This window comes from Medicago sativa, chromosome 5 (genome assembly GCF_051527215.1).
Source record: "Medicago sativa cultivar Bolivia chromosome 5, Bolivia_mono, whole genome shotgun sequence".
Classification (NCBI taxonomy): domain Eukaryota; kingdom Viridiplantae; phylum Streptophyta; class Magnoliopsida; order Fabales; family Fabaceae; genus Medicago; species Medicago sativa.
The window spans coordinates 72,980,668-73,005,524 of NC_140753.1; the positions used below are offsets into that span (position 1 = coordinate 72,980,668).

The 24,857-nt window shown below is 31.7% G+C and overlaps 2 protein-coding genes and 1 long non-coding RNA gene across 3 annotated transcripts; all 3 read left to right on the forward strand.

Moving 5' to 3' along the window:
- Nucleotides 1-508: 508 nt before the first annotated feature.
- LOC146924767 (uncharacterized) lies at nt 509-1,826 on the forward strand. The gene is made up of 3 exons (XR_015010257.1): nt 509-886; nt 971-1,058; nt 1,141-1,826. It is a non-coding gene; the product is annotated as an uncharacterized LOC146924767 (long non-coding RNA).
- A 4,413-nt stretch (nt 1,827-6,239) lies between these two features.
- Nucleotides 6,240-9,260, forward strand: LOC146924768 (oxygen-evolving enhancer protein 2, chloroplastic-like). Its single transcript, XM_085709727.1, has 4 exons — nt 6,240-6,533; nt 7,582-7,814; nt 8,431-8,481; nt 8,776-9,260. The coding sequence occupies exons 1-4, from the start codon at nt 6,293-6,295 to the stop codon at nt 9,034-9,036; spliced, it is 786 nt and encodes a 261-aa protein (XP_085565853.1). The 5' UTR covers nt 6,240-6,292; the 3' UTR covers nt 9,037-9,260.
- A 7,312-nt stretch (nt 9,261-16,572) lies between these two features.
- Nucleotides 16,573-20,852, forward strand: LOC146924769 (WD repeat-containing protein 26 homolog). Its single transcript, XM_085709729.1, has 5 exons — nt 16,573-16,707; nt 17,206-18,091; nt 19,148-19,249; nt 19,514-20,140; nt 20,493-20,852. Exons 2-5 carry the CDS (start codon nt 17,318-17,320, stop codon nt 20,706-20,708), a joined length of 1,719 nt encoding a protein of 572 aa, XP_085565855.1. The 5' UTR covers nt 16,573-16,707; nt 17,206-17,317; the 3' UTR covers nt 20,709-20,852.
- The last annotated feature ends 4,005 nt before the right edge of the window (nt 20,853-24,857 follow it).

The following is a 24,857-nucleotide window of genomic DNA, read 5'->3' on the forward strand; positions in this document are numbered from 1 at the left end:
CTTATTCAAAACAACTTATTTATGCAAAACAACATATTTATGCAAAACAACTTATTCAAAACAGCTTATTTATGCAAAACAGCTTATTCGAAACAACTTATTTATACAAAAGAGCTTATTTGTACAAAACAGCTTATTCAAAACAACTTATTTATACAAAACAGCTTATTTGTGCAAAACAGCTTATTCAAAACAGCTTATTTATACAAAACAGCTTATTCCAATTTCATTTTAAAAACAACTTATTCAAAACAACTTATTTATGCAAAACAACATATTTATGCAAAACAACTTATTCAAAACAGTTTATTTATGCAAAACAGCTTATTCGAAACAACTTATTTATACAAAACAGCGAATTTGTGCAAAACAACTTATTCAAAACAGCTTATTTATACAAAACTGCTTATTCGAAACAACTTATTTATACAAAACAGCTTATTTGTTCAAAACAACTTATTTATACAAAACAGCTTATTTGTGCAAAACAGCTATTTTGCACAAACAGCTTATTCGATTCCTAGGTCGCCGATCCCAAACGGAATTGTAGATCATCCCTATTCTTCTGAGGTATGTGTGTATTGTAATTCGTGACAAGTTTGCGTGATTGTGAATTTGTAGAGATTTCAATTTTGAATTGCGGAACGCTATGCGTGAAATCGTGTAGATTTATAATTATGAAGATGTGGTTACTGATTGCAAATCTCACAAGGTTGTTGTTAAAGGAGAAAAAGCGGATCCATCGAAGGTTCTTGATAGAGTTCAGAGGAAGAGTCATAGACAAGTTGAGCTTCTTTCTCCGATCCCAAAACCACCTTCAGAACAAGAGAAAAAAATTGAAGAGAAAGAGAAACCTAAGCCAGAGGAAGAAAAGAAAGCTGAAGAGGTTAATTAAATTTTTTTTCTTTTTAAATTTATCTGAATCTGTGATGGATCATTTTTATCATTTTTATTTTATTATATGGTGCAGCCTAAGGTTATGATAGTGATTCTGAAAGTTCACATGTATTGTGAAGCTTGTTCACAAGAAATCAAGAGACGCATTGAGAAAATCAAAGGTATGTTACTGTGTTCTGTTTTGATTGAAATTCATATTTTCTTCACTTTTATTTCATTCACTTGTTTTGGTTCAATTCTCAGGTCCCATCCTTTCAGGAATTTGTCAACTGTTACTACCGATGATTTTGTGTTTGAATTCGAATCTTGCTATGATTTTCAATTTTGGTTACATATAGATGATGGGTTTGATTGGTTTGGTGATGAAGTTTGCTGGAGATTTTCAAGTTCCTTTGCATTCTTGATTTTTGGAAGAAAAAGGACGACGTTGATTGTGAAAGGACGACGTTGAAGAGGAGGAGAATTGGGAGTAATGAGTTGGAGGGATTAGGGATTGATTTGAATTTGGGAAAATTGATGATGGACTTGGTTTGAGAAATTGTCGAAATCAAATTGGGAATTTTTCTGAGAATTGTGATTCTGTTGCTAAGAATTCAAAGTTGGTGCCTGAATCTGATGGTTTTGAAAATGTTCTGTTATGGTTAGAAAATTCCATATGTTTTTTATTTTTGATTGTGATATGCACCATGTTGGATCAAAGAAAACCATTAAGTACATCTAATGGTTTTGGAGTACAACTCACATAAACCATTTCCACAGCAAAATGGTTTTGGAGTACAACTCACAGAAACCATACCCATAGCAAAACCATTAAACAATTAGTTTGGTTTCGTGTAGAACACTATCAAAACCATTAAACCACACTTATGGTTTCAGTAATAGTTTTTATTTAAAATCATTTGTCAATAATAATTTTCACTATTCTTTTATTTTATTTAGCATTTGACAATTATTTTTCTTTCACATACAAGTCTATTAAAACCATTAAAGCGCGATTATATTTAGACAAAGTCAGAAATTCGTTTTACAACGTAAGAAATAAAAGAGAGATGACGAGGCTTTACAAAAAAGTGGTTACTTATTGATTAATTCACATTAGGTTATAAGTGTGTACTATTAAGTGGTTACTTAATAATGATTTAAATGTTTATCACAATTTTTTTATTACAAAACCATTTTCACTGGAATTGGGAAATGATTCGATGTGAAATCTGTTGGTATAAGCTGGACTTCGGATTTGATGAATTATTGAGAATGTTGTGATGAATTGTGTTGTTTATGATCAATCCGGTTCGGATCTGGTGTTATCATTACTCACGGAAACCATTTTCACTGCAAAATGGTTTTGGAGTCTAACTCACGGAAACCATTTTCACTGCAAAATGGTTTTGGAGTACAACTCACGGAAACCATTTTCACTGCAAAATGGTTTTGGAGTACAACTCACGGAAACCATTTCCACAGCAAAATGGTTTTGAAACCAACTCACAGAAACCATAGCCATAGCAAAACCATTAGACAATTATTTTGGTTTCTCATAGAAGACTATCAAAACCATTAAACCATAATTATGGTTTCAGTAATAATTTCAGTGTATAACATCTTAATCATTATTCAAAACCATCTAACAATAATAATTTCATTAAAAATCATTACACATTTATCTTGGTTTCACATACATGATTATCAAAACCATTAAACCATAATTATGGTTTCAGTAATAATTTCAGTGTATAACATGTTAAACAACGTTCCAGTAAAGAAACTCATAATCCATACTCATTTCTCTCTCTAACTCATAAAAAGCTTATTCAAAACAGCTTATTTTGTGCAAAATAGCAGTTTTGCACAAACAAGCTGTTTTGTATAAATAAGTTGTTTTGAATAAGCTGTTTTGCACAGATAAGCTATTTTATATAAATAAGTTGTTTCGAATAAGTTGTTTTGTACAAATAAGCTGTTTTGAATAAGCTGTTTTGAATAAGCTGTTTTGCACAAATAAGCTGTTTTGTATAAATAAGTTGTTTTGAATAAGCTGTTTTGCACAAATAAGCTATTTTGTATAAATAAGTTGTTTCGAATAAGCTGTTTTGCATAAATAAGCTGTTTTGAATAAGTTGTTTTGCATAAATATGTTGTTTTGCATATATAAGTTGTTTTGAATAAGTTGTTTTTTAAAATGAAATCGAAATAAGCTGTTTTGTATAAATAAGCTGTTTTACACAAATAAGCTGTTTTGTATAAATAAGTTGTTTTGAATAAGCTGTTTTGCACAAATAAGCTATTTTGTATAAATAAGTTGTTTCGAATAAGCTGTTTTGCATAAATAAGTTGTTTTGAATAAGTTGTTTTGCGTAAATATGTTGTTTTGCATATATAAGTTGTTTTGAATAAGTTGTTTTTTAAAATGAAATCGGAATAAGCTGTTTTGTATAAATAAGCTGTTTTGCACAAATAAGCTGTTTTGTATAAATAAGTTGTTTTGATTAAGCTGTTTTGCACAAATAAGCTATTTTGTATAAATAAGTTGTTTCGAATAAGCTGTTTTGCATAAATAAGCTGTTTTGAATAAGTTGTTTTTGCATAAATATGTTGTTTTGCATAAATAAGTTGTTTTGAATAAGTTGTTTTGAATAAGCTGTTTTGCACAAATAAGCTATTCTGTATAAATAAGTTGTTTCGAATAAGCTATTTTGCATAAATAAGCTGTTTTGAATAAGTTGTTTTGCGTAAATATGTTGTTTTGCATATATAAGTTGTTTTGAATAAGTTGTTTTTTAAAATGAAATCGGAATAAGCTGTTTTGTATAAATAAGCTGTTTTGCACAAATAAGCTGTTTTGTATAAATAAGTTGTTTTGATTAAGTTGTTTTGCACAAATAAGCTATTTTGTATAAATAAGTTGCTTCGAATAAGCTGTTTTGCATAAATAAGCTGTTTTGAATAAGTTGTTTTTGCATAAATATGTTGTTTTGCATAAATAAGTTGTTTTGAATAAGTTATTTTTTAAAATGAAATCGGAATAAGTTATTTTGTATAAATAAGCTGTTTTGAATAAGCTGTTTTGCACAAATAAGTTGTTTTGTATAATTAAGTTGTTTTGAATAAGCTGTTTTGCACAAATAAGCTATTTTGTATAAATAAGTTGTTTCGAATAAGCTGTTTTGCATAAATAAGCTGTTTTGAATAAGTTGTTTTGCATAAATATGTTGTTTTACATATATAAGTTGTTTTGAATAAGTTGTTTTTTAAAATGAAATCGGAATAAGCTGTTTTGTATAAATAAGCTGTTTTGTATAAATAAGTTGTTTTGAATAAGCTGTTTTGCACAAATAAGCTATTTTGTATAAATAAGTTGTTTCGAATAAGCTGTTTTGCATAAATAAGCTGTTTTGAATAAGTTGTTTTGCATAAATATGTTGTTTTGCATAAATAAGTTGTTTTGAATAAGTTGTTTTTTAAAATGAAATCGGAATAAGTTGTTTTGTATAAATAAGCTGTTTTGAATAAGCTGTTTCGCACAAATAAGTTGTTTTGTATAAATAAGTTGTTTTGAATAAACTGTTTTGCACAAATAAGCTATTTTGTGTAAATAAGTTGTTTCGATTAAGCTGTTTTGCATAAATAAGCTGTTTTGAATAAGTTGTTTTGCATAAATATGTTGTTTTGAATAAGTTGTTTTTTAAAATGAAATCGGAATAAGCTGTTTTGTATAAATAAGCTGTTTTGCACAAATAAGCTGTTTTGTATAAATAAGTTGTTTCGAATAAGCTGTTTTGCATAAATAAGCTGTTTTGAATAAGTTGTTTTGCATAAATATGTTGTTTTGCATAAATAAGTTGTTTTGTATAAGTTGTTTTTTAAAATGAAATCGGAATAAGCTGTTTTGTATAAACAAGTTGTTTTGCACAAATAAGTTGTTTTGCATAAATAAGTTGTTTTGAATAAGCGGTTTTAAAAAAAGTGATCCTAATAAGTTGTTTTGAATAAGCTGTTTTGCATAAATAAGCTGATTTGAATAAGTTGCTTTTTAAAATGAGATCGGAATAAGCTGTTTTGCATAAATAAGTTGTTTTGAATAAGCGGTTTTTAAAAAATCATTCTAATAAGTTGTTTTGCATAAATAAACTATTTCGAATAAACTATTTTGCATAAATAAATTGTTAAGAAAAAAATTATAATATGGGGCTTTAATTTAGTGGGCTTGGTGGGAGCTTTTTTAAGTGGGATTTGAAATTTGGGGCTCTATTGACACCTCTACTTATTAGAATTAAGCTTTCACTTGAGGTGTAGAAAGCAATTATGTTGGGTGTAGAAATCAATTATGCACGGTGCATAAGAATCTCTTTATGCACCATAACCACACCCATAAGAGGGATTATAGTCAATAATTATTGAACCATTGTTGGATCACAAATTCTTATAATTATAGTGTTTTATATGTCGTGTGTGAGTTACACGATGAATTATTCACAGCATAGTTTTATTTTTGACACATATATTAAACATATATGAATAAATTAAAAACTCAATTTTTTTAGGGGAAATTAAAAACTCAATTAAACTGTACCAATAAAACAAATCAATTAAACATTCATCATATTATATTTGCAAAAAAAACTACTTTAAAAAGTGACTGATCAAAGACTTCAAGTAGATCAAATAAATAAGGCTAAAATATGGCATTGGTCCCTGCAAATATGGCCAGTTTTGGTTTTAGTCCCTGCAAAATTTTTTTATAGTTTTTGGTCCCTGCAAATATGTCCAGCTTTGGTTTTAGTCCCTGTAATTTTTTTTTATAGTTTTTGGTCCTTGCAAATTTTTTTTTTTTTGGAAATGGTCTCTGGCATCCACGTGGGGACAGGGACCATTTCCAAATAAAAAACAATTTTGTAGGGACTAAAACTAAAACTGGGCATATTTGCAGGGACCAAAAACTATAAAAAAAATTGAAGGGACTAAAACCAAAACTGGACATATTTGCAGGGACCAAAAAATATAAAAAAAAATTGCAGGGGCTAAAACTAAAACTTGGCATATTTGCAGGGACCAATGCCATATTTTAGCCAATAAATAAATGAAGCAATGAAAATGTCCTCTTAAAGTTCATGTATACTGGTACCATGTTACTGTTACAATGAAAAACGTGGCACCATTCACATGCCTTCCTACCTTATCAAATCATCCACTTTCCTATACAAACATCCAAAAACCAAATCACAACCTCATTGTCACACAACAAAACAAAACATTGTAACATACTCGAACATTCTAAACTACTACTAAATTCCAACTCCACAACTTGTCTTAAATTAATTACTAGCTACCATATAGTTTTGATTAACAGAACAAACAAGGAGAGTGAGAGGTATAGTTAGCTAGCTGCTCAAATTCAATGGCTTCTTCAACTCAATTTTTCTTGTCCCACCTTGCACTTACCACCCCGTCTAGGCAAGTAGTAAACGTAAGCACCAAGGCAAAGCAGTTTTTGGTTTGTAAGGCTCAGAAACAAGCAATACAAGATGATGATGGCAACAACATCATAGTCTCTCGCAGGTTGGCTCTCACTGTGCTTATTGGTGGTGCTGTTGTTGGTTCTAAAGTCTCACCTGCTGATGCAGCCTATGGTCAATCTGGTATTTTACTTTCTCTCTCTCTTTTTCATAATCAAATTATATTATTAAATTTATCTATATGAGTAATAACATATGTGTTATGAAGTAGTTGAAATTGTAGAGTTGTATCAACATAATCTTTAGGTTATCAATACTCCAATATGATCCATGAAATTTCAAATGTTAATCAAGTTCGCTGATTTGTTTGAATTTGTTATTAAATACATACCTGACAATCCAGGTCGTATCTGAGGCAGGGCGAACTTAGTTTCAACTTTCAAAGTCATATCCGATCGATATGATCAACTTAATTTCATTCTTGTCCCTGCAAAACCTAGGGACAAATTTGATTAAAATTTTGCAATTTTAAGGATATTTTAGAATATGGATAAAGTGAGGAACTTGAGTGATTCAGCCCTGCAATATCAAGGGCTATTTTGGATATTCATGTGTTATGTTATATACAAGTGATATTACAAAAGCTCATCATAGTCTTTTGCTTTGAAATGTAACATTCATATGCTTGATTGTTATTTTTATATTGGAAAGATCACTGTCATGTCTCAGGAAACCATATACTCCCTCCAAACTCATGTATAAACAAAAATAATTAATTACTACGTCTATGTGATCTTAACTCATTGGTAAGGACATTGCATGATACATGCAGGGGTCAGAGTTTGAACCCGACACCCCTCTTATTCACCTTAAGAGATGAATTTTGAGCCACTAGGCTACTTCATATATATGCTTGATTGTTATTTTTACATCGGAAAGATCACTTTCATGCTTCAGGAAACCATATATACTCCCGGACTCAAATACAAACTAAAGTAACGAACTACGCCTAATTAAAAATGATAGTTAATCCCATTTAATTTTCTTGATGCCATAAAAAAACTAATTGCTTCCTCTGAATTACTCTTTCATTTGATTTTCTATGAAAACTTGTTTAATGAGAATAAAATTAGAATCAATTGAAGGACACTTTCATCTTTATACATTTGTTAGACCAAGAAACATAATTTCTGCTTTTTGCTTATAAGCAAAAGGATTGCTTCCCTTGCAGCCAATGTGTTTGGAAAACCAAAGACAAACACAGACTTCCTACCATATAACGGAGAGGGATTCAAATTATCAGTTCCCTCAAAGTGGAACCCTAGCAAAGAGGTTGAATACACAGGTCAAGTTCTTAGATATGAGGACAACTTTGACACAACCAGCAATGTCGTTGTTACTGTGACTCCAACTGATAAGAAAGCCATCACTGATTATGGTTCACCTGAGGAATTCCTCTCTCAGGTAAACACTTGCTAGTACTAGTGCTAGTGCCTTTTTTGTTTTTGTTTGTGATAGATTACTAGTGCTTGTTTTCTGAAATAGATAAAAGTGTGAATTTGTATATTGAACCTCAAGTCATGTGCAATTTACTACCTGAAGTTTAGAAATGTTATTTTATACATTTTATAAACATTACAGAACAAAATAGAATGATTTGTTTGATTTGAGAAAATGATTTACATTTTTATCTTGTGTTTTCACTTTTAACTACAAGACCGACGCATTGTTTTCACCCTTTCCGGTACAAATCTTTGGAAACAGAAAGCAAAATGAAAATAGTGCGACAAATCTTTGGAAACAGAACTAAATGAAAACAAAGCGACAGTTTTTGTATTATAAGTGATTAAAAAATGTTTTCTTGAACCAAACAATCCAACTTTTACAAATGTCAGGGACTATATCTCATATTGTCCCAAACTTCAGGCACTGATTTGTAGTATTTTTTATGTACATTTTTTATTTACCAAACTCTTGCCATTTATGAAGAATAATGTCTATGAATTTTTTAAGACAATAACAACACTTGCTACTTGGTGGTTGAAATTCAAGATCAAGACTTGATTTTTCCACTTTGCAGGTGAATTATTTACTAGGAAAGCAGGCCTTCTTTGGCGAAACGCTATCTGAGGTAAGAAGCGACTGACAACTAAGCACAAATACAGCTAAAATCATTGCTGATACAAAATTGACATTTTGACGACAAATTTCGACGACAATTTGGATGGTAATAGAGTTCAAATATGTGGTTAATCACATTTAGTAGATGGTTAATGAGTTGCAACGCTTTGTTATATTCATTAACCATCCACTATACATAATTAACTATATATTTGAGATGCGCTAACCATCTAAAGTGTTGTCCAAATTTCAAAACTATTGCTTTTGCTTATATCCTAATTGAGTATGAACTTGAAATCTTCAGGGTGGTTTCGATCCGAATGCTGTCGCTACAGCAAACATCCTTGAAACTTCAACACCTGTGGTTGATGGGAAAAAGTACTATGTTTTGTCTGTGTTGACAAGAACTGCTGATGGAGACGAAGGTGGCAAGCATCAGATAATCAGAGCAACGGTGAAAGACGGAAAATTATACATTTGCAAAGCTCAAGCTGGAGACAAGAGGTGGTTTAAAGGAGCAAGAAGATTTGTGGAGAGTGCAGCAAATTCTTTCAGTGTTGCTTAAGAACTTAATAGATGGTTATATTTATATTATATGTAGTGCATGTAAATCAACTTCAAGTGTTGTGTATTTTTGAGTTTTCTAGAGTCGTTTTTGTCAGCAATTTTCATTATGTGGACTTACGTACTTGAATACTTAATTTGTATGACATTGTAAAAACAGACTCTAATTCCTTTTCTTTTTTTAGAATTTTTTTTTATATATATAAAAAAAAAAGTTTGGATGAATTGAGTCGCAGAGACTCATCAGGGTCAAGTTAAGTCTTAAGTCAAAAGTAACTTTGTGGCATCTCTTATATCCTATTGATTTTAATGTAACACATGAAACCTAGATGATCTTCCATGGTTACTTTCAATAACAAAATTGGATCATGCTTTGTGTATCCCGATGCAAATATTGATCTAATATTGTATGGACTAAGTTTATAATTTAAGTAGTATATAAATTTCATGATGTCAAATATTGAGGGTGTTTCATTTTAGTAAACCAAAAATAATAAATTGCAGCATCTCTAGTATCTATTGATTTTAATGTAAGACATGAAACCTTCGTCGATGGTTACTTTCAATAACAAAATTGGATTCAGGGATGACTATAACACATGAAACCTAGATGATCGTCGATGTACTCCCTTTAAGGGTGATTATGACACAGTTTAATTAAGCAACTGGTGACATGAAGAATCAATTACACTCAATCAACAAAATGGTATATAATTACACTCTCTGATGTTGAAAATTATTTTTTATAAGCGCAACACACATGCACATGTATGTGTGCGCATACACACGCACGCACACACGCATAGATTGATGGCTAAGATTTGCTACTGCGGCAAACTGCATGAATTCGCTCCACCTTCTCACTTCTTCGCGTATCTGCTATTCTCTCCGCTCATAACAACAAATCGCTTCTCTCAACATCAAACAAACCCAATGACTCTCTCAGCAGCAACAACTTCTCTCTTCTTCAAAACCAGTATCTCTCTCACAGTTCTCACTCACTCTAAGTCAAGGTAATTCAATTGATTCTCTAATTGAAACATTCCTTCTTCAATTGCTTGTTTTAGGGTTTTAGAATTCGGAATTTTATTAGGCTTTGTTTGCGAGTTTAGAGGGGAGGGGAAGGATAGGCTTTAGGGGGACAAAAATATAAGGAAAAGTTGAGAAATCTTTCATATTTGTTGAAAGAGTATTTTTTTAGAGAGTGATAAATTAAGGTTTATGGTTAATATATTTTTAATTTTAAGAATATTATAACAACATATATTAAATTTGAAGAATTGCTACTGCCAGTGACATATGTATAAACAACTTAATTAATTAAGTGCTTATATTGTTAAAAAATTAACCCAATTATTTCCAGTTAAATTCTTATGTATAAGCTATTTCTATAATAAAGCATAGAATCAATTCAAATCAATTTGTTTTCATATAACCTAAACCTATAAGCTATTTTTGTAAATTATAATATAGAGCTTATGGATATAGGCCCTGTTTGGATAAACAAGTTGATTTGCAGCTTATAGCATAAATGCCCATCATTATAGGCTTTTTAGTATTTATCATGATATGCACTTATGTATAAGCTATTTCTATAACAATAGGTAAAATAAACTTAAATTATTTTGATATAAACTAGTATAAGCTATGTTCAAGAGCTTATGAAAATAAGCTGAAAACAGCTGATGAAAATGTCATATGTATCATTTACTTTCCTTATGACTTGCCTTAGAAATAAATACCATTTACCTAAGTTACTTTCCTTATGTATTGTTTCTTGCCAAGTTCACCTTTTTCTTTCAAACAGAAACACCATTTCAATCATGACAACTAAACAAGAAGTGATATTGGATGGAATGTCCAAACTGAACGCATTGTTGTCGGTAGTTGTTTTCATTGGAATTGGCATGACAACTACCAACATCAACAGTTTCAAACATATCTCTTCAATGTGTGAAGCGGGTATAGAGATTGTTGAGCGTGCTTTCGTTTGTGGACTTTTGTCCTTTATTCTCTCCATCTTCGCCATAGTCCTCTTCAACTTCTCCCTCGTCATTCGAAGAAAGGTTCAACCCCTTTAATTCGCACCATATCATTAGTTGGGATGGTGGTGGCAGAAGTTTCACACTATGCATCTTGGATACTTCTCACCTTTACCTTAATTGATGCAATTCAAATAAAATTAGGAAAAGAATCTTGTAGTACACTAGCCACTGTTATGGCTGCTTTATGTTTGTTTTTATTATTCCTCCGGTGGTTGCTTTAACCGGAGTTATTATTTACATTACTATTTATTGATTAGTTGCTTTGTATTTCTTTGATTTTAATGTAACACATGAAACCTAGATGATCTTCGATGGTTACTTTCAATAACAAGATTGGACCGTGCTTTGTGTATCCAGATGCAAATAATGATATAATATTATATGGATGAAGTTCATAATTTAAGTAGTATATACATTTTATGATGACAAACATTGAGGGTGTTTCATTTTAGTAAACCAAAAATAATAAATTGTGGCATCTCTAATATCTATTGATTTTAATGTAACACATGAAACCTTCGTCGATGGTTACTTTCAATAACAAAATTGGATTCAGGGCTGACTATAACACATGAAACCTAGATGAGGTACTCCCTTTAAGGGTGATTATAACACAGTTTAATTAAGCAACTGGTGACATGAAAAATTAATTACACTCAATCAACAAAATGGTATATAATTACACTCTCTAATGTTGAAAATTATTTGCTATAAGCGCAACACACATGCACATGTATGTGTGCGCACGCATGCATGCACGCGCAGACACGATTGTTAAAAAATACAATCAGTAAAGTGATCTAGTTCTATAACTCAATGAAGGTTGACTTAATTAATAAGAAATTCATTAAAACCGTAAATTCAACTCTCGTTATGTGAGGATTTTTTATGGATGTTTTATAAATACTTTTGGTAATGTTCCTTGAGCTATGAAAAATGTCTTAACTTCGATGAACCCCGATGAATTCATCTAGATTTCTTTTATAAACAAAGAAAATTAAGAGAAAATGACAAATTCAAAATAAATATATGAAATGTGCATATCGACATCTAAGTGTCAAAAAATTTACATTGAACTGTTTTATTATGATCATGTTTTTTTTTTACAAGAATATTATGATCATGTTTAACTTTAATTATAACTATTAATATGTTCTTAACAAAAAACTATTAGTATTTAAAAGTCACAAATATAATCGGTTGTAAATTGTCATATTATACGATGTTTTGCACTAACAACGTATGACAATTGAACTATTTGATATTTAACAAAAGTTTAATTAAGAGTACGACCGAACCCTAATCTTATTTTTGTTAGGTATAGTATCTAACATTCCATCATTTCATATTATATTTGTCAAAAAAAAAAAAATCATTTCATATTATATCATTTTTATATTAAAGTATTCTTTAAGTGAATTTAATTTTAGATGGTTAAAATTATATTATATTTAGTGCTTGTAAATCAGCTTCAAGTGCTATGTATTTTTGAGTTTTCTAGAGTCCCTTTTGTCAACAATTTTCATTATGTGGACTTGGTACGTGAATACTTAATTTGTATGACATTGTAAAAACAGCATCTAGTTTCTTTTTTGTTCTTATAATTTTATGTTTATATATATATATATATATATATATATATATATATATATATATATATATATATAAGTTTAGATGAATTGAGTCTCAGAGACGCATCAGGGTCAAGAAAAGTCTTAAGTCATAGAGTGCTAATAAGAGTATATACATAATTGCCACCAGCTATGTCCTCGATAACTAGATTCAAATTTAGGTCTTTGTGGAAGATGAATTTAATCCTTACCAACTGAATCAATATTTATGGGCATAATTTTCTTATTGATGAGAAAAAAAATATTCATGGTCATGAAAGTAGTTTGTGAAGTTGATTGATCATGAAACATTGTACAAGATAAAGAAAGATACCAAACAAGAAAAAAAGAACCGTTCAAGTCAATTAAAATAGAATTATATCTGGTTTGCTACAAGCATAGCTAGCATTATACAATTATATAGGACAAGATGCAGTTCATAATTGGAAAAACTGAAAATTTAGTCAGGTTCATTGTTGAAAAAATATTGACATCTACTACAGTGTTTTTCCCAACAAACAAAGGTATCATGCTTCTGGTTTGGTCCAACATTAGTACCCTTTTTGTACATAATACCAAATATGACACTCGCAAATCTAATTTTCTTCATTCAGGCCATTAGAACATCTCCAATGATAGTATCGAGAGTTTCATACTAAGATAAACTCATATCTTCTTTTTTGATGAGAGACCTTAATTATGCTACGATAACAATAAAATTAAACATTTCCTTAACAATTGCATAACTTTTTCTATCATTGGAGCAAAACATGCACGAGTTGCATAAGTATGACATGCGGAGACCACATATAATAGTGTATGAAACCTAAAATGTGTTTCTTATTAGTAACTATTGGATATGCTTTTAACTTAAAATGCCGAGACCACATTTCAAATACAATAAATTAGATGTAAAATAGGAAATTGGAACGGGAATAGTTTCATCTTATCTTAGCTTCACAGATACTTTAAACTGCGTGACTACATCAAATGTGTTATCTGAGTCCATAACACTTAATCGTTCAAATTGGTACAAGTACAACAACCATTTCAAAAGAAAAACGTTATGTTGTATCACAAGTTCTACGTAAAAATATTGAACGGATGAGCAACTTGAAAAGAAAAAAATATATGGATAGGATCTAAGCTAGGTACAAGATGTGCAAAGAATAGATCATAAATGCATGTCTCATACAAAGCTAAACACGTATCAAGACAAATGCCACCCAAACCTCACTAAATAATCTCCATAGCAAAATAATAGCATTATGACTAGTCTCGTGTAGGTAACTCGGTTGATGAGCTAAAACCGTTAAAAGAGATGTAAGGAGGTCTCAAATTCGATCTTGGGCAACTCTTACCAAAACCAAATTAAGTACATTGGTACTCCTTTCAAGTTTTCAAGTTCGATTATCTCATGTGTCAATTTTAGCAGCTTGTTTGACTTCTTCTAAAAAATTAGTTTTTTTTTTTTCCATTTACCTTTCTAATTATAACAATATCTTATTCTTAAAAAAAAAAAATCTCTTTAATTGAATGTCAATTTTAATTTTCAATAATATATATATATATATATATATATATATATATATATATATCTTTTTTTCTCATATTATATAATTAATATTATGTGAATAATTTCCAATTCAACAATTACCATTTTACATTTACGTTAACGGTGAATACAAATATATTATTTATTTATTTTGACAATATATCCAACAATTGTTAAAAACTAATTAATTGATGAAAATGCGTTCAATTTTGTTTGAGTTCATGTGATATGTGAGAATTATTCTATTAAATCCAATGAGAAGTTCATACCCTTAACAAGTTAACTATTTAGTATTTGAGAAATGAGAAACTCTTGTGTGAACTAGGACCAAGAAATTTGGTTTGGTCACACATAGAGTTTTTGCCTTCTCTCTCTCTTCACAAATAAACAAATACTTTCCATTTTCTCTCTCTTCTCTCTTCTCTCTCTTTTTTCTTTGGTTGTGACCAAAGAAAATTTATTGGTCCTGGACCACCTAAGAATTTCTCTTGAGAAATGCTACCGTCAAACTCTTTGTCACACGCTTACTAACACACGCTCCACAAACAAGCCACGTCTCCTAGTTTTGAAAACCCACTACCGGTTAACTGGTTCTTCAGGTCTCTATTTTTTGTACCTTTTTCATTACTGGAACCCAAAACATAGTGAGACCTTTCTTCTTCCAACAGCTTGCGTCACTTTTCCCGTGATGGTTCTGCTCTGAAGGTTGTGAATTTGTAGTGGAGAACAAATTGTGTCCTCTTAATGGCTAAGGAAGTCAGATAAAAAAATAAAGAAGAAGATGGCGAAGACAAAAACAGGCGAGGATATACAAAACGATGTGAGATAGTTTCAGACTGAGGTAGTCGGCGGTAGAGTGAGATGGTGGTGGCTTACGGTGCGAGAGCGATATGGTTGGGAGGCTGGAGATTGATGCCAACATAATAAGTATTCGCCATATGTTAGCTTGTGTACAGTTCCATTATAAGCTCTTAATTTTATTTTTTGAAATTAAGACAGATAATATAAGTTCTTATAGAACTAGAAAACACTCGTTATAAGATCATCTAATCTGTAAATCAAAAGAATTTGTTAGATTGAAAGGAAGAAAAACCACATTCATATACGGATCTACCATGCCAAAGAAAAGTGTGAGGTTTGTGGGACAAATGGTGGCTATGGAACGATTCGATTTAAATTTGAATAGGTTGAAACTCTTGATTGGAGGTTCGCAGTTTAAGGGTGAATGAGATTGAGGGAGAATTGTGTGTCTGTAAATGGGTTTCTCATATCTTAACCAAGACAGCCGGTTGCAAGTATCAGGTCTAAAAAACAGGATGACGTGGCTTGCTTGTGGAGCGTGTGTCAGTAAGCGTGTGACAAAGAGTTTGACAGTAACAATTCTCTTAGTATTTTAGTGATTATTATCCCATTAAACATTTGATCACGACTTAAACCTAGACATCTCTCATCCTTGTTCATCGTGCATACCCTTCATACCAAATTCCTCTCACTATTTCATTGATCAATAAGGTAACCATATTCTTCATTTTCCCCTTGTTAGTAGTGCAAGCATATATGTTACTAACCTCCAATTTTATATATAAGAAAGAATCGAATCAATAAAAATTGATATATTTAATCTAAAATTTGATGCAAATCATCAAAAAAATTATAGATAGAACTGGATGGGAGTATCGGTTTATGTGTATGTTCTCTTTTTAGAATTCTTCAAAATGAAGAAATGTGTCTCCATTATGGGATATTGATTTAAAAACTTTAAATTGATAAGACATTTATTTACATTGGTGTCACTGAAAAATACTTAAAATTTTCAAAATGTCCACGATACCCATTTTCTTAACCACTGAGATTACATTTAACAACATTATAAATCAGACGTGGAAGATTATAATCACACAATAAATTGAATTGAAGATAATGAATGAATAAAGTTTCGTATAGAAGAAGAAGTAAGAACACAATGTCGTAATGGTTTTGGTTTAAGACACAAGGAAGGTATATACTCCCAATTTTACCACCAAACCCAAGATGAAAGTAACTGTATAGCTCAAGGGTGGCAATTGTCATTTCACAAGACGTGGGGCTGAAGCAGCAGCAGTAGTTGTTGTTATTTAAAAAGTTAAAATCATCAAACAAACTAGAAAAAGAGAGAAAAAAGAACAGAGAAAAAGGAAAAATCCAGTAGAATAATAATAATCAAGAAAGATTTCATATAAAAAAAAAAAAAAACATTAGAAATTAAATTAAATATTATTATATAATATATACTTTATCTATATCATTTCATTGGAGTAATAAGAATAAGGTTTGGGATTTTCATTTTCATTTTCAGCGTTTATAGTTTTTGATAACTGAACAGAGAAGAAGAAGGTGCGAAGAAGAAGAAGGTGTTGAATTGAATTGAACTCACTCACGATCGCACCTCAAACTCCGATTCCGATCATTTCTCTCTTTCTTTTGTAAGTCGGTGGAATATCTTTATCTTCTTGCAATCATTCTCAAACTTATTGGATCTGTCAATTCTCATACCGATTCATATATCTTAATCTTTTGATTTTATTATTCAGATTAGATGATGATTTTGTTCGTAATTGCAATTTTTTATTTTATTTTATTTTATTTTATTTTTAGATGATGATTATCTTGATTTTAGATGGTTTCTGTTATATATCATGTAATCTGGATAGAAATGAAATTGATTGAAACATTATGCTTAAATGCTTAGATTATTGCATTTTTTATTTATTTATTTGTTGTTTAAGTTTGAGGAATCTATGAGTTTGTTAACAGATTCATCGTTTTTAACGATGTTGAATTTGTGTTGATTTTTGATGTACTCTACCAAATAGAATGAATGAGTATCATTTCAAATTGTATGATGTTTTCGCTTTTATTTAAGGATTGATTTTATTGTAATTTTTGTTATTGTTGTGATTCTTTGACTATTTTTTGTGCAGATATTGTGTTCCTTTGAGGTTTTTTTCAGAGGTTTTGTTACAGTTTTATGCTTGATTGTGTTGATTTTTTGACTGTTAAGATTATTAATATATGGGCTGAGGTGAACTTTTCATGGGAGGTGTGGACGATGAAGAACCAGCTTTGAAACGTATGAAGGTTTCGGCGAAAGGATTAGTTGGATTGTCAAACGGGTCTTCTTCTAAAGAGCCTGTTGGAAGTTTCTCAAGTGACTCCATGGCTCGGCTACTACCGTCCGAAGGGGACGATCAGGTTGTCGGTTCCAAAGGGGTTATAAAGAGAGACGAGTTTGTTAGGATAATTGCAAAGGCATTGTATTCGCTTGGTTATAGAAAGAGTGGGGCGCGGCTAGAGGAGGAGTCTGGAATACCTTTGCACTCACCTGGTGTCAATCTGTTTACGCAACAAGTACTTGATGGGAATTGGGATGAGAGTGTAGCTACATTGCGTAAGATTGGTTTGACAGATGACACTATTGTCAGGTCGGCCGCGTGTTTGATATTGGAACAGAAATTCTTTGAACTTCTAAATGGGGGAAAGGTTATGGAAGCATTGAAGACCTTGAGGGAGGAGATTACTCCACTTTGCAGGGATAGTAGTAGAATTCGGGAACTTTCGTCCTGCTTAGTGTCTCCATCTCCTAAGCAAGATATTGTAAAGGTGAGATCTCGGTCAAAGCTTCTAGAGGAATTGCAGAAACTGCTTCCTCCAACAGTGATGATACCTGAAAAGAGGTTGGAACATCTGGTTGAACAAGCCCTTACCTTGCAGTTAGAGGCTTGCCCATTTCACAACTCATTGGATCAGATGTCGTTATATTCAGATCATCATTGTGGAAAGGATCTGATACCATCTAGAACAGTACAGGTTAGAAAATTATATGTCTAAATTCTAATAGATGCTGTTAGCTTTAAATGTGAGTTGTTTGACTTCTATTCTTCTTAATACATGTTAAGAAATTGCGATATTTATTGATGGCTGACTTGTTGATCAGTAACGGCACCGCCTTGTAGACTGGAACCTTTGCTGAGACTATTGTATACTTTTGCATCATTATTATTATCATGTTTGTTTTTTCTTTACTATAAAATTATGTTGTGATGTACTGGATTATGTGGATAATAAATTGTGGCATCTTGCAAATGGATGTGATTATTGTTGAGGTCCGGGATTTAGATTTTTCTGGTTCCTGTCTTTGCATCAAAGGAATATTAATGATGAATAAGATTTGACCAACCCCGATTAACTACTTGTTGGTGATATCCAATTATGATAGATTTTGGAAAAGACTTGATAACTACATGCTAGTTTGTCATCTGAGTTCACTAAATTAATGGTGATATAACTAGACAAAATCTTCTATTGGATGAAATGATAGTCTATGTGCATGTACTTACTATCTCATGAAAGATTAGTTGAAATTTTCTCTAGTGACAGTTGCATCTATTTTGCTTTCCCAAATCTCAATTCGTGAAGTAACTTTTCTGTCAAAATGTGGTCACATTTTTTTAATACCAGGGTTTGATATTTTTCTTTCGCCCTTGGCCCGACAATACTCTACTTGTTACTGTTTGAGAGTGTTGAGTTTCCTTCAATAAGAACTCAATAACCTTATAGTAAAAATTCTATAAAATGCCTTTTCGATGCAAACCCATGCCCATTTACATGAGTATGTATGCCCTCATTCATCAAATTGAAGTCCACGAGTCAGTGCTCCTATCTATATTATTTTTAATCTGATTTCTTTGAAAAATCATCCCCAAAAGCCAGGGAGGAGAAAATCGAGAAAAGGAGTATAATTTTGTCTTTCTGTTTAACCCTTTTGCTATTTAGTACAGCGACCTTCCCTCCATTACTTTCTATATAGCTCGAGTGTTATCTATATTCTGATGATATTTTCTTTTCCTGCTAATACTGTGACAGATCTTAGAAACACATGATGATGAGGTATGGTTTGTACAATTTTCACATAATGGGAAGTATTTAGCTTCAGCGTCAAATGATCAAACTGCAATCATCTGGGAGGTAATATTTGATTTTGATCTGAGAATTTCAATTTGTTCTCTCTGTTTTCATGCTTTTTTTCTGGTTTTATGTGTCAAATGTTTTTTAAGTTTCAATTTGAAATCCTAGTTGTAATTTTTTCCTTCAAATCACAGCCAAATGCCCTCACTCATCAATGCACAAAAATTGCTCACTCATACATGCACGCGTGCACTCACATTTAGAATATGGCTTAACTCTGCAACATTGGGTTTTAGATTTTAATTTTTGGTCTTCTTTTTAAAGGTTGGCGTAAATGGAGTGCGTGTAAAGCATAGATTATCTGGTCACCAGAAACCCATTTCTTCTGTTTCATGGAGTCCTAATGACGAAGAGCTCCTCACATGTGGAGTGGAGGAATCTATTAGGCGTTGGGATGTTTCTACCGGCAAGTGTCTCCAAATTTATGAAAAAGCTGGTTCTGGCTTAGTCTCCTGTACATGGTTTCCAAGTGGGAAACATATACTTTCTGGCTTAAGTGATAAGAGCATTTGCATGTGGGAATTAGATGGGAAAGAAGTGGAGTCTTGGAAAGGACAAAAATCGCTTAAGATTTCTGATTTGGATATAACGGCTGACGGGGAAGAGATTATAAGTATCTGTAAACCCAATACAGTATTGCTGTTCAATAAAGAAACAAAGGATGAGAGGTTTATTGAAGAGCGCCAAACAATAACTTCTTTTTCTTTGTCAAAGGATAATAAATTTTTGTTGGTTAATCTTTTGAACCAAGAAATTAATCTTTGGAATATTGAAGGCGATCCTAAGCTCATTGGGAAGTACAAAGGTCATAGGCGCTCGAGGTTTATTATAAGGTCTTGCTTTGGTGGACTTGAGCAAGCTTTCGTTGCAAGTGGAAGTGAGGATTCACAGGTATGGATCATTATTCATTGATAAGAATGAACACAATCCTTTGAAGGATAATATCTTGTAATTTGCAAAATAAAATTCTTTTGGTGCTTGTATGTTTATCACTTTATGTCTTACAAGGGCCTTTAGAAAATCCATATTTACTTGTTTCTAGGTGTGATGTTCAGTAGGTTTCCTGAGATTAGATATAAAATGTAGTTTGGATTAGTAGAAATTTAGCAGCTGTGAATCTTCTTTCATTTGGATGTAGAACAATTCCATACCGCAGTACCTAACATCTCTGATTATAGTAGTCTCCATTGCTTAAATGTGGACAATGATTAAACTTGAGTTTGATTTCATTCCTTCTTTGTAGGTCTACATATGGCACCGAAGCTCAGGAGAGCCGATAGAGGCACTGCCTGGTCATTCAGGAGCTGTTAATTGTGTGAGCTGGAATCCAGCTAATCCCCACATGTTAGCCTCTGCCAGTGATGACCGTACAATTCGGATATGGGGCCTTAATAGTCTGAATAAAAAGTACCAACATGCGCACAGCAATGGCATCCATTACTGCAATGGAGGAACTTAGATGACAAACTCTTTTCAATTGATTTACCTTTTTATTATCATTGCAATTGTGTAAATACCATTACTGTCATCAAAAGTAGACATTTATTTCAAAACATGCATGTGACATTTCATAAATTTCATAATAAATTGTTGTTTCATTTCATTCAGAAGTCGCCTTTTAATTCCTGAGACATTATTAGTTTTTAATGATAAGTGTATATATTGGAGTCTTAGTTTACAACCAAGTGAATTAGACTCATGGAACTAATTTTATTTGCACAGTTTTATTTTATTTACCAAGATCTCTTTTCGAGCCTAGCATAGCATAGCATGCATGTATGTGATCCTATTTCTTTTTGTCGTGGTCATAGATTCCTTTGGCTATTGCACATGCCTCAATAGTCCTACAGGCTACCGTAGTACCATTTATTTAAGAAGCATACAGTATTTTCGGTGCGTAACTAAGGGGAAAAAATCGTTTTTCATGGCTAACATATTTATCATGTTTAATACTCCCTCCGTTTCAAAATGAGTGTCGCTTTAGCCAAAAAAAATTGTTTCAAAATGAGTGTCGCTTTCAGTTTCCAATGCAATAATAACTTTTTCTTTTCAATTGTACCCTCCAATTAATACTCTACACACTACTTCCAAAGTATTACTTTTAAAACTAACCAATAGTTAATAAGGATAATTTGGTAAAATAATCATTCTCTTTCTCTTAATCATTGCATTTCTTAATATGTGTGTAAACACCTAAAACGACACTCATTTTGAAACGGAGGGAGTATATGCTTGCTACACACGAGTACTTTCTTTTTGTTTATACTATTTTGAAGTATGTATTCAACCCCTTCCCTTTCTCTAAAACCAGTAATATGAGGATTGCATTTCTTTCAAGCACGTGAAAAACACTTGATTTCATAAAGTTAACCCAGAAGCAAACTCCAGCGTTATTTGAAACAACAAAAATAAATGTTCAATTCTAATGTTTTCATCTTGGGAAGCAGGGAGGGCAAGACTAGAGAGGTTTCAAGTGGTTGGATTGGTTTGGTTATGTTGTAGATTTGCTGCAATGAGGATGGTGGTGCCAGCAAAATGGTTATAATTTATAAGAGACTTTGACTTTTTTTAGAAGATTCCTCTATAGCCTCTCATTTTTGCTTAAAAGTCCAAGTAAGCATCTTCCGAAGGTACAAACCAGTTAAAAATTGATGTCTGTTTTTATAGACTAAAGGATATAGAAGATCTTAAGGGTGTGTTTGGATGGAGAGTTTATGTTTTTATTTTTAAATTACGGACACTGAAATGTTTTTTAAAATGTTAACATCTTAACATGATAAACAATCCTATAATACTTCAATCACACTTAATTTATTTTAGAAAAATATGTTACATAGTCCGTAATTTAAAAAAAAAAAAAGTAAACCCTCCTAAACCCTCAATCCAAATACACCATAAGTTGTGTTTTACTACCCTTACTCTATGATTGATATAAGTGGTTACATGATGAAAGATATAATTAGAAAATACAATTATTAGATAGAAAAATAAGGTAGCTCCATCGTAAATATTAAGATTTTTGGAGAGAATTGTAAAAGTCATGAAGAGAGATAAGAAGATATAGGATACACGTTTAGTGATATGATATGGGAAGATAAAGAAAACTGTATGCAAGAGAATGTTGACCAGGTGGTAACTTGTAAGATAGAGGATAGTGTAACATTCTTGACTTGAATCGTGATGATCACCATCCTGATCACTTGAGGATGAAGATAAATGTCCTGAACTACTAAAGGGACTTGTTTATTTCTCTTCATTTTACTTTGGTTATGAGAAATCCTAAGATTATTAATGATGATTAGGATTCAAATTTGTCTTTATCATAATACACTTGAGAGCACAAGTTAGATAGTAATATGGATCAACATACTAACTATCATCAGGGCCGTCCCTGAGAATTCGGAGGCTCGGCTCTGGGAATGAAAAGAGGCCAGTGATAAAATCAAAACGTATTTTTTTTAAAAGAGTAATCTATTTATATTTTTTAAAAGATAAATACAACGTGCCGTATATATGCGGTACACCCATAGGTGAAAATAACTACCGTATACATGAGGAATCCCCACCTAACACCAAAAGCAAGAGGAAAATTAAACCTGCACAAAACAATCAAAAGTCATGCACTGTTTGCACCCCCTTTATTGCAGGATAGTATACTACTGGATAGCATACTACTGGGTATAATATTTTTTTTTGAGGCCCATCCTTGGGGGAGGCCCATCTCGGTTGAGCTGTTTGCACCCCCTCAAGGCCGGCCCTGACTATCATTAAAAGGACTAGATTATGCAGAAGATGATGATGAGACATGCACGGATCTACATTAAAGATATTAATGGCAAATGTCCCACTAGCTTGTTTTTTCTTAATAAGTTATTGAATAATCTGATGTTTATCTCCATTCAAAAACCAAGTGTTGACCCCAAAAAAATTTATCCAATATTTTTTTTTTGAAGAATCAAATAAATAATAGTATGAGATATAAATTATTGAATGATTTTGGATCACATACACACAAAATATATTTGACGGTGTTTTCTTTTTGACATGAATATTTGACGGTGTTAAAAATGAAAAATTCATACATTTTAAAATATAATTCGTAGATGTTTAAACGTATTTTATCATATACACTTATAGAGAGTGTAACATTGTTTACTTTAAAAACACTTAAAATAATAAAATATAATAAACCACAAATTTTTTTGGTTCAATTAAAAACTTTGGTGGTGCTCGTCCTTTAGCTTTGACATCTACATCTTATTATACTCTTTGTTGTAGCTTTCATATTTTCCTAGATTGTACTCTGAATTTGCTTGATAAAAACTTAGTTTGGTTCCTCAAAAAAAAAAACTTAGTTTGAGTAAACTAAATAAATAAAAACTCTTAAAATAAATGAGCCACTTATAAAATGGTTATTTGCCTTCCCATCTACCTTGTATCATGAACACGATCATCTCTGAGATAATAATACAACTGTCCAAATAACAAAACAAAAATACATACTTTTTGCATGGATATGAGTGTGACTTTTGTCAACGAGAATGGGGCACCCAACCAAATAAAGAAAGTGTGTTCTCGCAATACAATCAATCTACAACAAGCCTCATACTCAAGTTACGCAACGAGGATAACCAAAAATAAGAACTCATGTTACGAGGATGAAGCAAAAACCTTATTACGTTTAATCCCATCACCAACTAATCTTCAAGCCATTGAATTACAACGTTGGATTTTATACCACCGATGCCTAACAATCAATCTCTTTCAAAGATTACATATCCATGAAATAGGGAGCAAGCATAATTATTTTATAGAGTTTAATTTATATACAATGTCAGTGTAAAAATTGTTACGTCAATTGATGAGGTATGATAAACCATATATTTGTCGCTCGCTAATGTCGTTGATAGTAACTGTTGTGGGAGTATTTTGGTATTTTTTACGGTGTTTGACAGAAAAAAAAACAAAATGAAAAGAGTAATTTCCCCACCACGATTGGAGTTTGATACGATCCAATAGCTGCTCTGAAAGATTGTTGTTTATCGCAAAAAAAAAAATAATATTGAGTTACATTGTTTGCAATAATCGAGATACATGACATCCAAAGTGATCAAAAACATGTACAAATTCCCTTTCCGAACATATAAGCACCGCAAAATTGTAGAGCAATGCTCTCCATTGTCAATTGGGTTCTCAAAACATACCCATCGGAAAACACCATTCCAAACATTACTAAAAACATCACATCTTAATTAAAGATAGTTGTTTCCTCCTTCCCACACCATCCTGAACAAAACAAAGAAGTATCAGGTACCACTCCACGGTGAAATACATGATCCTTGATAAAAATCCAAATGTTCAACAGTATCCACACGTATAACGACACTTTTAAAGGTACAACTTTGTTCCAAATCAAATGAGAAAAAAATATCTAAGTTGAATTGATCAACATGCACAAAAATCTTGTACGTGTCTTTGACTGAATATCAGTCAAACTAATTATATACCAAGACACATGGATCAATCATGTTAACTAGTGTGGATGTGACACTTTGAATTGACTTTTTTTTTCTTCAAACTATATCCTTCATTCATACTAGGGGAATTA

Coding starts and splice junctions, on each gene's coding strand:
- LOC146924769 (XM_085709729.1), top strand. CDS start 17,318: ATGGGAGGTGTGGACGATGAAGAACCAGCTTTGAAACGTATGAAGGTT. Junction 18,092..19,147: donor TACCATCTAGAACAGTACAG/GTTAGAAAATTA, acceptor ATACTGTGACAG/ATCTTAGAAACACATGATGA. Junction 20,141..20,492: donor GTGGAAGTGAGGATTCACAG/GTATGGATCATT, acceptor CCTTCTTTGTAG/GTCTACATATGGCACCGAAG.
- LOC146924768 (XM_085709727.1), top strand. CDS start 6,293: ATGGCTTCTTCAACTCAATTTTTCTTGTCCCACCTTGCACTTACCACC. Junction 7,815..8,430: donor CTGAGGAATTCCTCTCTCAG/GTAAACACTTGC, acceptor TCCACTTTGCAG/GTGAATTATTTACTAGGAAA. Junction 8,482..8,775: donor TTGGCGAAACGCTATCTGAG/GTAAGAAGCGAC, acceptor TGAAATCTTCAG/GGTGGTTTCGATCCGAATGC.